This window comes from Oryctolagus cuniculus, chromosome 5 (assembly GCF_051225735.1).
Source record: "Oryctolagus cuniculus isolate XC-2025 breed Fujian yellow rabbit chromosome 5, ASM5122573v1, whole genome shotgun sequence".
NCBI classification, from domain to species: domain Eukaryota; kingdom Metazoa; phylum Chordata; class Mammalia; order Lagomorpha; family Leporidae; genus Oryctolagus; species Oryctolagus cuniculus.
Genome location: NC_142871.1, coordinates 153,037,846 through 153,050,313, shown reverse-complemented (window position 1 = coordinate 153,050,313; position 12,468 = coordinate 153,037,846). Strand labels below are relative to the sequence as shown.

At 45.5% G+C, this 12,468-nt stretch overlaps 1 protein-coding gene across 5 annotated transcripts in view; it reads right to left on the bottom strand.

Annotated features, from left to right (window-relative positions):
* Positions 1–12,468, bottom strand: part of CARMIL1 (capping protein regulator and myosin 1 linker 1) — a 317,914-nt gene that overhangs the window by 61,089 nt on the left and 244,357 nt on the right. For all 5 annotated transcript variants that reach the window (XM_017344956.4, XM_089334373.1, XM_089334375.1 and 2 more), the window contains 2 exons: positions 8,226–8,354; positions 6,382–6,513 (listed from right to left, as the gene is read on the bottom strand). In XM_017344956.4, coding sequence (XP_017200445.2) covers positions 6,382–6,513; positions 8,226–8,354 — 261 coding nt within the window. The remainder of the gene's footprint in view (positions 1–6,381; positions 6,514–8,225; positions 8,355–12,468) is intronic.

The following is a 12,468-nucleotide window of genomic DNA, read 5'->3' as shown; positions in this document are numbered from 1 at the left end:
AGCCAGGGCAGGAGAGCGGGGAGAGAGCCTCTTGAGAAAGTTCCAGAAGCCACTCCTATTCTCAACAGCGTACTATAGCTCTAGTTGAAAAATCACTGGATTTGTGCATTCTTCCAAGAACACTCTTACCCGGATCATCTGCAAAAGATACTGGGGAGTCCGTTGGAGACAACTCCTCTCCTCTTAGGCACCAGGATACACACACTCTGCTCCAGGCAATGAAGAAGTCCCCATGAGGATGGCCTTGGGGGGCGTCAACATTTCAGACACTTTCAGAAATGTCCCCCTGGTTGACAGTGCTCATTCAGTGACAATGAACTGGGGCCGCCAGCAGAAAGGCATGGCCTCCAGGACACGCCCCGACCCGAAACAGCTGTGCAGCAGCAAGTGCGGGGCCTAGGTGAGTGGCCTTGGTGGACGCCTGCACTCTCGCTACCAAGCTGTGTCTCTAGGGTCTCTTTCTGCTTTACAAACCCATGCCTGCATGCCGTTGGCCCTAATAAAGCAATCTTTTTGCTTGCCGTGGGTGCTCAATTCACCAAGTCCTTCAGCCCCCTGCCACCAGCCCAACAGCACAGCACAGCACTCTACACTCCGCAACCTCATCTGTGTCTGCCTTCGCACCACGTGGTAACTGTGTAAGGGAAGGGAGATTTGTAAACAGCCTCATTTTTGTAGATGAGGAATCTGGGGCTTAAAAGAGGAAAGGAGTTTGCTCCAGGTCACTCAGTTGGCCCCTGGCATTGGTGAGCTTGGGGACTCAGGACTTCCGCTGCCTATTCTGGCTGTCCTTGGGTAAAGAGCCTAGCCATGGTGTTTCCTCTCTGCATGGTGACCTACAGTTTTCTCCTGCTGCTCTGATCCATGGTACCTAAGGCTGTCAAGGTGGGCTCTGTGGTGGCAGGGCTGGGAGAAGGGATCACGGGACACATGTGAAGGGGGGTTTCTGACCATTGCCTGTGTCTCACCCCAGCCTGAGCTGTCACACACATCTCCTTCCAGTGCTGTGGCTCTCTGCAGACAGACCCTGTTCTTCAACATCCATCCTCTCCATGGCTTCAAATCACTGCCTGTAATCTCATCAGTCACAATCAGGTGCTTATCTGCACTACTGGTCACCTGCCCATGCCATCACTGGGACAACCAAAACCAACCCAGCTGCCCATGCCATCACTGGGACAACCAAAACCAACCCAGACTCCCTGCTGCTCCTGCAGGAACGCAGCTCAAGCCCAGATGAGCACGTTTGCTTCAGTGTACACTACATATTTTTTTTAAAGATGTATTTATCCATTTGAAAGTCAGAGTTACAGAGATAGAGGAAGAAACAATATCTTCCATTTGCTAACCCACTCCCCAAACAGTCACAATGGCAGAGCTGGGCCAGGCCAATGTCAGGAGCCAGGAGCCCCCTGCAGACCCCAAGCAGCTGCAGGGGTCTAAGGACTTGGGCCATCTGCTGCTGTTTTCCCAGGCACAGTATCAGGAAGCCGAATAGGAAGTAGAGAAGTCGGGTCTCAAACCGGTGCCCACATGGGATGCCAGTATTATAGGCAGTGGCTTCAACTACTATGCCACAACACCGACCCCTATGCTACACATTTTAACATGCATGTCTTTCTTCATGTCTAAAGCACTCTGTCCTAAAGAATTATCTGAGCTGATGGCAATATTTATGCTGTCCATTAAGAGAGCTGCCATCAACCTGTGGTTACTGACACTTGAGATGTGTCTGGAGCAACTGAGAACTGAATTTTTAATTGTACGAAGTGTAACTAAATGTTAATGACACATGTAGCTGATGGGTAACACTGGACAGTGCAGGTGTGATATGGAGCAATTCTGGGTCTCAGACGGCTTCAACTCCCTCCCTGAGGGCTGACACCTGCCCTTCACATACCTTCAGTGCCTCTGAAAATCCTCTAACGTGTTAATTAGACAGTAATGTCATCTCACGTGGGCAATGCTCCTATTTACCCACACTGGCTCATTATGCTTTTTTCTTTTTTAAGAGTTTATTTATTTATTTGACAGATGTCTATGTCTTATATCTGAGCACTCAGGTTCAATCCCGACTCTGCCTCCTACTTCCAGTTTCCTGAGAACACACACTCTGGGAGGCAGTGGTGGTGGCTCAGGCAGCTGGGTCCCTGCCGCTGGCTGCTGCCCTCTACCCAGCCCAGGGCTGCTGCAGTTAACCGGGCAGTGAACAAGCAGCTGAGCGCTCTCTATCTCTCTGCCTCTCATAAGCCTCCTCAACTCCCTTCCAGGTCTCCTCTTTGTCTTCAGCATCCACTGCGTGCCACTGATCAGGATCCTGGATGTGGGTCTGCCTTCTCTCTCCAGCCTGGGTTCCACAGGGTCTCCCAAATCGGAAGGTTCTGATCTTTCATCAACCCCTCAAATTTCCCGCTACCATCTCTTCTCTGTGTCTGCTCTTTCCTTCCGGAAATCTGAATTAGGCTAACCTTGACCTTTATTACTCTGCCCCTATTTAGCTGCTCAGACACATCGTTCAGCTTGACCATCTCTGTGTCACTCCCTGCAGCCAACTTACGATGAACAGGCCCTGTATTTCCAGTGTGATAATCGCACGGCATGTGGCATGTGCCTCTCTAAGGACAATTACAAGGGTGCGCGTTTATTAACTGTAAAAATAACCAACAGCGCGCGAGAAACCTGTGTAACATTTGTAAACTAAACTGCATTAACACCTTTAACCTGGCAGCTGCACCTGCACTTTCTTGAAATGAGCCAATGGGTTGCTGTAATTCATCACAACTAGCACCACACAGGGCACCAAATATGAAGTGTAGAAAAAACCAAAGCTCAGAGAACTCTTTTGGACAAATGAACTTAATGTTGACCAAAATGCCTCCTAAGTCCCTCAGGCCTCACATGCTAAGTACATCCGAAATTTACCAGGAAGTATTTCAATTAAGAATTTCCCAGGCCAAAACAAACGCCCTGAAATCTAAGTCCAGGAGGGAAAGATGAATGTTTCCTTATGTGAAAACATTCAAATCCCACTTCTTCATCTACTGTTACTCCGGGAATAAATGCTAGGATCCAAAGGGGAAAAACAGAGGGAGAGTTGTCATTTAAAAATGCCTAAAGCAGGCCACTCTAGGGAAGAACACTGCTTTTAAAGGAGGAATTTCTCCAAATTTAATCTTCCCCTCCAGGAAGCTGGCTAAGAAGCCTGGCTCATCAGGGGGTATCTTTTGCTTTCTGAAACCATCTTTTAAAGCATGGTTCAAAGAGCTGTGTGAGCTTACTCTCATCCGATACTCAGAAGGTCCATCACCTCTCTAACACAGGACAGTAAATATTAAAACGAGAAGGAACACTCAATTATCACAAAACCAACACAATCTTGCACAAGGAAACTCTGTGAGTCCAGAGCAATTATTAGGCAGGAGCAACCACAGGCCTGCTGGCTTACTTCCGTCCCCCATTCTCTACAATAAAAACTTACTATTAGGGTCATACAAAATAGTCCAATCACTTTAGCTTTTGTTAGTGTAACATGCTGAATTTAGAAAATCTGCAAAATATTGGGCCAGCGCTGTGGCTTAGTAGTAGGTTGAGTCTGCTTGTGGTGCCAGCAGTCTATATAGGCATTGGTAGTAATGTCAGTAGTTCAGGCTGCTCCACTTCTGATTCAGCTCCCTGCAAATGGCCCGGGAAAGCAGCAGAAGATGGACCAAGTGCTTGGGACCCTGCACCTGTGTAGGAGATCTGGAAGAAGCTCCTGGCTCCTGGCTTTGGATTGGCCCAGCTCCAGCCATTGCGGTCTTTTGGAGAGTGAACCAGTAGATGGAAGACCACTCTTTTTCTCTCCCTCTGTCTGTCTGCAATTCTGCCTCTCAAATAAATTGATAAATATATCTTTAAAAAAAGAGAGAAAGAAAATTTGGAGAGCAGGCAAAGGACATTTTTCTACTAAGAAAATTTGATACTAGTATTGAAACAAATAATGATCTCAACAGTTCAATAAAAAAATGAATAATGACTATATGAAGAATATATTTTCCCTGATCATTTTTAGAGAATCCATCCACTGGAAAGCAGAAAAGTAAAAGATGAGAAATTGTTCTTAAACAGTAAAATACTGTCCACCAAGTAAACTGGAAGGAAACAGAGTGGACATAAACTGCTTATAGTATACTGAAAGTATCCAAAACCAAACAGGCATCCAATTAAGGGAACATTAAAAAGTGACATTTCATGAAGAAATTTTGGTTGAGGATTTACTATGATTCATGTCAGACATCCCCAAAGGGAAAGGAATTTAGAACTCAGAAGAAAAAACAAATGAGTAGGATATAGAAATAATAGGCCATTTGGGGGCCTGGGAGCAGGGAGATAGTGAGAATGAGAGCAAAGTATGTTATATATTTGCAAATAAGCAAGTGAGGACAAACAGAGAACACTGGTCACATTTAACAAGGGATCAGAAAAAATATCCCAAAAATGGAGGGAATGCCTGCTACAGAAAAACAATTCTCATCCTAAATATAGTCACAGTATCTCAGGACTTTAAAAATGCAAATGCCTTTTACTTCAGATATCTGCCTCCTAGACTGGTAAGGGTCAATTTCAACCTATTCATGCAATGAGATGGAAACAGACATCAAAGATAAAAAGGCTCCTTGTGGCTTCCACCAGTTGAAATAATAACTGACAATCTGAAGCTGCTTGACAGAAGTCCTGCTACAAGGTTTCATCCTGATTGAATCATCCGCAATTTTTTAGTATGAAAGCAGCTCTCACAAAAAAACTAAAAAATTAGTCAAGGGAAATAGGTAATTTACAAAAGATGAAACATAAATGGGTTAGGAAAGACATTCAAAAGACAAAATGACACATTTTTAGCCTGTTTCATTAAAAATATTAAAAGGTTGATATACTTAGTGTAGTAAAATGAACACCTATCTATACTCCTGGATAGCAATTTATGAATATATTTGAAAGCTATGAGGGGCTGGCGTTGTGGCGTAGCATGTAAAGTTGCCACCTATGAAAAAGCAGCATCCCATATGGGTGCTGGTTTGAGACCCGGCTGCTCCACTTCCGATCCAGCTCCCTGCTAACGGCCTGGGAAAATCAGAGGAAGATGGCCCAAGTGCTTGGGGCCCTGCCACCCATGTGGGAGATCTGGATGAAGCTCCTGGCTTCAGCCTGGCCCAGCACTAGCCATTGCCGTCACTTGGGGAGTGAACCAGCAGATGAAGTCTCTGTCCCTCTTTTTCTGTAATTCTTTTAAATAAATAAATCTTAAAAAAACAAAGTGGTGTTGTTTAACCATTTTTCAAAGAATGTTTCATTTTAAGTCAGTAATAAGCAACAAAGCTTTTTTTTTTTCAAAATATAACAAGGCATCCTTCTTACATATCTTATCCTCCATGGAGGGCACAAGTGCTCTTGGGTAGCAAATGGTCTGGCAGAACACTGCCCAGAATGGATTCAATATGCCACAGGGAAGTAAAATACAACCGACACACAAGACTCGGTACTACATGCACAGGAAGACAGAGACTCCAACACCGAAACAGAAACCCACGTTTTCTCCCTCATTAACTTCCCTTTCAGAGAGAGTAAGTAGTATGTTACAGTTATTATGGAGTTGTACATCAAATCCCTATGAGCTATGACAATTGTGTTCTCAGAAGAAAACACCAAATAATTATAACTAGTTGAGTTTTTTTTTTTTTTTTTTTTAAAGGCATCTTTGAACAAAGGGTGCAAACAGGGAAAAGTTTCTGAGTGCGGAATTTCTCTGATACAGCTGCTTTTAAAGTTACCTTAACAAAAAGCTGGTTCTCCGTTACTCTACGTGCAACGCCCTAAAATCTCAGCGACTTTTTTCAGTTGCAGATTCTACAGGCAGCTCTCAGCCCCTGCTTCATTCCAAGCCCATGCCCTCGCCTCCCCACCGGCTCCTTACACTGACTGGTCTATTCACCTAGCGACAGGCTCCCCATCTGAGCAGCACCAAGGCACCAAAGGCTTCGTTCCCATCATCTCCTCCATCCTCTAAGTCAAATGCAATAACCGAAGATACTTTTCCTGAAGCTGACTGCTCTTTCTGCTAAGTAGAAACCAACCATTTCTTCACCAGTCTAGTATATATTAAGTACCTTTCAAGATTCACCAGCACAAATGAAATTTTTTCAACTCACTATGCAAAAAGGTATTTCAATAATAAGCTGGCAAAGACACAGGACTCAATCTTCCCAACACATACAATTGCATGGGTTGCACCCCCACCACACCCCCAACACACTCACCTAGGAAACAGGGAGCTATGGGATGAATTGTTATCACACACAGGTAAATCACAACAATTTCATTTCCAAAACAGCAAAACCCACAAACCTTTAGTTGTTCATCTACAACTCTCGTGACTTCTCCAGCCATTGATTCCAGGGTCTCCTGAATTGGACTGGACGACAAGCCACTGGCTCCTGCCCAGGACGCACCACCAACATGGTATAAATTTGGTAACAACTGCCAAAAAAAAAAAAAAAAAGTAGCCTATCTCTAAAGGAACAAATATTTCAGTAAGCACCAAGGTCAATGCAGAGTTAATGAAAAGGGTAAAGAAATTATTAGGGAAAACCTATTCTTTATAGGCTATTGTTTTTATTTGGTGAACCACAATGATCCGAAGAAACACTAGATGGGGAAGGGCTCAATCCCACGAGACCACTCCCTTCACAGACACCAGGTACATGTCCCAGGCTGTCACTTGTATTGTGGCCGACCAGCTGTCAATCAAGGGAACCCCAAACACCCACCCATCCTCAGTTTCAAGAACTTGCTGGAGTGACTCATAGAACTTGGGAAATCATTACTCACTACTCCTGGTTTATTACAAAGGACAAAAGGCAACAGCCAAAAGGAAGAGATGCATGGGGAGGTACAAAGCACTTTCCATGTCCACTCCAGGCAAGCCACCCTCCCAGCACTAAGAATCACAACTCCAAAGCTCTCTGAACCCCACTGTCTAGGGATGCTCACCGAGGCTCTCATTAAACAGACACAAATTAAATCATTGTCCATGGTCACTGAAAATCCTTGGCCCCTATTCCTTCCCAGGAGGCCTTGGGGCAAGGCCAAAGGACCCAATGCTCCAATCACATAGTTGGCCTCTGATGAGCAGCCCCAAACGGAATCTAGCTAGGGGCCACCCAGAGTCACTCTGTAAGATGAACTCCAGTGCAGCGAATGGGCTTCAATTCAGTTAACAAAGGATGCTCAGCTGCACCACCAGGGTTTTGGCAGCTCTGTATCAGGAGCCAGGGACAAAGAGCAAATCTGTTTCCCTTACTGTGTCACAGAGCATCTGACTAATCCACCAGGTCTCTCCTGCTCCAGACATTCCATGCTTTCATGAGTTTACCAGCTGAACCCGGGCCAGATTCCAGACTGTCTGACTCCCAGCTGTCCCTCCTCTACTGAGTCATTCCCCGGGGACCCAGTTCCAGTGTGAAAGCAACTTCCCTTTAGCAATGACAGAGGGGAGCTTCGTGCTACTGCTGTGGAAGCCGCATAATCTTCAGTGAGTTATTATTAGTCTAAACTACAACTGCCTCTCAGTTATTCAGGGCCCAGTCACACCCTGTGTTAGAGTGACACCAGTCTTTTGTTTTTTAGTCTACATTTTGATGACTGGAATCAGCAAAGGTACAGAATGTTAGTGAAACCGGAGCCATTTTATCTGAGGCGCCATCTTAAGCCTTGGGTGCCATCTTAAGTCTCGGGCACCATCTTGGGCTCTGGCCCAGTCACCATTTCGCACAATATAAGTGTCGGTTTCTCCAAGATAAGCCTCAGTTTCCAAAGCCCAGCCTGGTTTACCAGAAATCAGGTGACCAAATGGCTCAACCATTCGCATTGCTTTTGCCCCACCCAATGGAATTTGCTGTTCTTACTTCCTTATGTCTACTAAGCTATATAAGACCTATTCTCCTAGGGTAGGCTGCTGTTTCTCTTGTGCAGAGAGGCAGCCTTGTCGGCCGACAATAACCTTTCCTTTACTCCAATGTCTGGTGTGTTTTGTGGTGGCCTTTCACAGAAAGGAAGCAAAGACCCCACCACTTGTTAGTGACCTTGGAGTTGGGTAGAGACGTAAAGAAATTTGGGACTCGTTCCTAAAATTACATTTTAAAAAGCCCTTTTTATGACACCAGACTCTTGCAGACCGAGGGGAAACTCACCGTCTTCGAGTTCTTAGCATCACGCATGAGTCGCTCTGCTGATTTCAAGTCTTCCTGGATGGCCTCTCCCCCAGAGTTTCGTAAGGAGTTGAGGTGATCTTGTACTTTCACACATATTCTGTCAATCATCTGCTCCAAGCCATCAGAATGACGCACGTATCCAAGTCAGCCCCATGAGATTCAAAGAGAAGGAGATGCAGAATGAAGGAGAATGAAAACTTCCAACTGGAAATGTAGAGAATGTATTTGGCTTCTCAACTCACACAAGACATTTTAGCAGCATGAACTCCAGAAAAACACTTAAGGTACTTCAGCTGCCTTCTCTGCCTAGGTAAGTGCAGCATGTAGAACAAAGGGGGAACATCTTGAAGGGACTTGGAATCTTCTAGCTACTCAGTGACACTTGGCAGGGTAGGAACTTCCCTTCACCTACTTTCCCGGAGTGCCCCTAGGAGACCGCCACGGTGGCAGGTTCTGAGGAAGGAGGGATGCAACTGCAACCCTGGGGCCAACGCAATGAGCACAACGTGGTGCTCACGGGCAGAAAGTCTCAACACTATCAAAACCACAACATTCCCCCAAAACTGAGATTTTTAAAAAGTGATTCAATCACATTAAGTATTTTTCTAGATCAGAGCCGCCAAAACATAAAAGCAAACTGAAGTTTTATTTTATGAACATGGATAAGAATATCCATGTTAATATCATTGATAATACTTAGTTTATATTACAGTAAGCTTTCCCTTCCCAGCTTGTTCACCTGAATCATACTGAGTGTTCAGTGGACTTAAATATAAAACCAAAGGGAGGCCGGCGCCACGGCTCACTAGGCTAATCCTCCACCTTGCGGTGCCGGCACACCAGGTTCTAGTCCCGGTCGGGGCACCGGATTCTGTCCTGGTTTCCCCTCTTCCAGGCCAGCTCTCTGCTGTGGCCAGGGAGTGCAGTGGAGGATGGCCCAAGTGCTTGGGCCCTGCACCCCACGGGAGACCAGGAGAAGCACCTGGCTCCTGCCTTCGGATCAGCGCGGTGCGCCGGCTACAGCACACTGGCCGTGGCAGCCATTGGAGGATGAACCAACGGCAAAAGGAAGACCTTTCTCTCTGTCTCCCTCTCTCACTACCCACTCTGCCTGTCAAAAAAAAAAAAAGAAAAAAAAAAGATTATGCTCTTTGAGGCCGGCGCTGTGGTACTGACGTGCAGTACCAGCATTCCATTTGGGTAGGAGTTCAAGTCCCAGCTGCTCCTCTTCCAATCCAGCTCCCTGCTAATGTGCCTGGGAAAGCAGCAGAGGATGGCCCAAGTGCTTAGGCCCCTGCACCCACGTGGGAGACCTGGAAGAAGCTCCTGGCTTCAGATTGGCTCAGCTCCCACCATTGCAGCCATTTGGGGATTGAATCAGCAGATGGAACACCTTTCTACCTCTTCTCTCTCTTTTAAATAAATAAAAATAAATCTTTTTTAAAAAAAGATTACACTATAGCCGGCGCCGTGGCTCAATAGGCTAATCCTCCACCTTGCGGCGCCGGCAAACCGGGTTCTAGTCCCGGTTGGGGCGCCGGATTCTGTCCCGGTTGCCCCTCTTCCAGGCCAGCTCTCTGCTATGGCCAGGGAGTGCAGTGGAGGATGGCCCAGGTGCTTGGGCCCTGCACCCCATGGGAGACCAGGAAAAGCACCTGGCTCCTGGCTCCTGCCAGGATCAGCGCGGTGCGCCGGCTGCAGCGGCGGCCATTGGAGGGTGAACCAGCGGCAAAGGAAGACCTTTCTCTCTCTGTCTCTCTCTCTCACTGTCCACTCTGCCTGTCAAAAAAAAAAAAAAAAAAAAAAAAAAAAAAAAAAAAAGATTACACTCTTTTATGCTTGTCCTTAATGATGCTATGATTTGAATATGGATGGCCTTTACCAAAACTCAATTTGAAGCTTAATATTTCAATGCAGCAATGTTGAAAGGTTGGGGACTGGGGAGAGATTTGGATCACAGGGGCAGAACCTTCATGAATGAATTAATAATGCCTTTCCCCACGAGTGGGCTTTTGCTCCCACAGGACTGAACAAGCTATCTGAGAATGGCCTGTCATGGAGCAAGGCTCCCTCTCCATGATTCGTCCCACTTGCTTCCCCTTCTGCCTCCACCCAGAGCGGAAAGCACACGAGGCTCCTGCCGGTGCCTTGCTCTTGGACTACGGAACCTGCAGAACCACGAGGCAAACAAGCCTCTGCTCCTGATGACCATCTCCCTGCCCCCAGCATTCTGTTGTAGCAACAGAGAATAACCGAAGACAGAATGCAGGAAGTTTGAAGAAAAAGATAACCACAGTGCGGATGAATGAGTCTCCAGGGCAGGCACTGTGGTGCAGTGGGTAAAGCCATCGTCGGGGACGCAAGTGCTGGTTCTCTACTCATATCTACCTTCCTGCTAAAGCACCTTGGGAGGCAGCAGATGATGGCTCAAGTGTCTCAACCCATCACCCACATAGGAGACTTAGACGGAGTTCCAGGTTCCTGGCTTCAGCCTGGCCCAACCCTGGCTATTGTAGGCCTTTCTGGAGCAAACCATCAGATGGAAGATTGATATATATATATATATTTTCTCTCTCTCCATTTCAAGCAGATAAAATGAACATTTATAAAAACTTTGCTTTCTAAAGGACTCCTGTATCAATGGTTTTACCTCAACTTCTGTACAAAATAGAGCTTCAGAAAGAAGTATGAGTTAATCAATTATTTAGAAAAAAAAATGTTTCCAATATTTTGACCACAGTTGCAAGCTGCTACAGACTTTACATGTCAGGAGTTTCATTCCATCTAATAATAGTACTCTTTAGCTAAATTCACACTTCTCTATTTATTTTGAACAATTTGCCATTTAACTATGGAAAGCCAAAGTCTACCTAACTTCCCCCATAAATTTCAAAATAGCAGAAAGTTTCCTACACTACTCCTAGGACTTCAGGTCTGAGTGCTGAGCCTGTGTCTACTTGCTCCTTGCTTCTTTGTTATATGTTTCAGCTTCCCAACGTCTGTCTCACCTTCTACTTGGGTGTATTGTTAAGACAATCAGTAAAACAACACCACCCAAGGCACCCATTCTGTTGAGAAAGGACCAGCAAGGCAATGTTGATGTGTACAGGCACGGCTTTCGATGCTGTTAAACGTACCAAGGCTATGTAAGTGAGCGAACTCGAGCTCCTCCGAGGGAAAAGAAGTTATGTGAATAATGCTTTTCATCTCCTATTCTTCCTCCAACAAAAATCTCAACTTGTAGGCAGGAATGGGATCTTACCTTCCTGCATTTACACAAAGCCCTGCATAACCTTAACTCTCTCTCAGATAGATAGATAGATAGATAGATAGACAGACAGACAGATAGACAGATAGATAATGTCTTCTTAATTGATATGAATTCTAACTCTTCTAACTACTGTATTGATCTGTGCTTCCTAAAGCAAATCTGGTCATCAATTATTCACATCTTACCAAGAACAAATACCCAATTTCAAGAGACAAATCACACACTAAGAAAGGAACTGATATAAATCTGTGCCACAAAAGGCTAATTTGAGAGGCACATGGATTCGGCATTATAAAGCTTTCATCCTTAATAATCAAGAACGACCAAAGAGACTCATGAAATGCATTCCAGGAAGCATTCACCAAGGAGAAGGTTTAAATGAACTCAACAGAAACAGTCTTTATGGGGAACATTTTTCAATCATGTCCAAAAAGAAGCATAAAAATTTGGTTCTTCAATTCAAATAAGACATAAAACCTCATGTATTTCCAAGATCCTTCTGAGAAGGCACTTACTAAAGTTTAGCATAGTCCAGGAGATCATAGTCTTGTCTTTAGAGGTCAAGAGCTCAGGCTCAGCAAAGACAAACTGCCAGTTTAAGATGACAAAGAGGGATTACACAGAGTGTAACCTGAAAACTAGGGAAAAAAGGCAATCAGGGAGTTCAGCTCTCAGTTCATAACTCAAGCGTCCAAGCACACAGCCTGCAAGACTGTCATCTGTACTGTCACATCAGAAGGCTCGTGGTGGGACACTGTACCCAGGGCTCCTTAGGGCACCGCCCCCTTCACCTGACCCCCCCTCCCCAAGTCCAACTTTTCTAAAGCAACACAGGAAAGCGGTTGACTGCCTTAGTTTGGGAAGCTCACTTCCTCCCAAGGCATCACATTCTGTTATTCTTGGACCCGTATCCTGTCTAAGGTCTCACATCTTCCCCTGAGAACAGCCCGA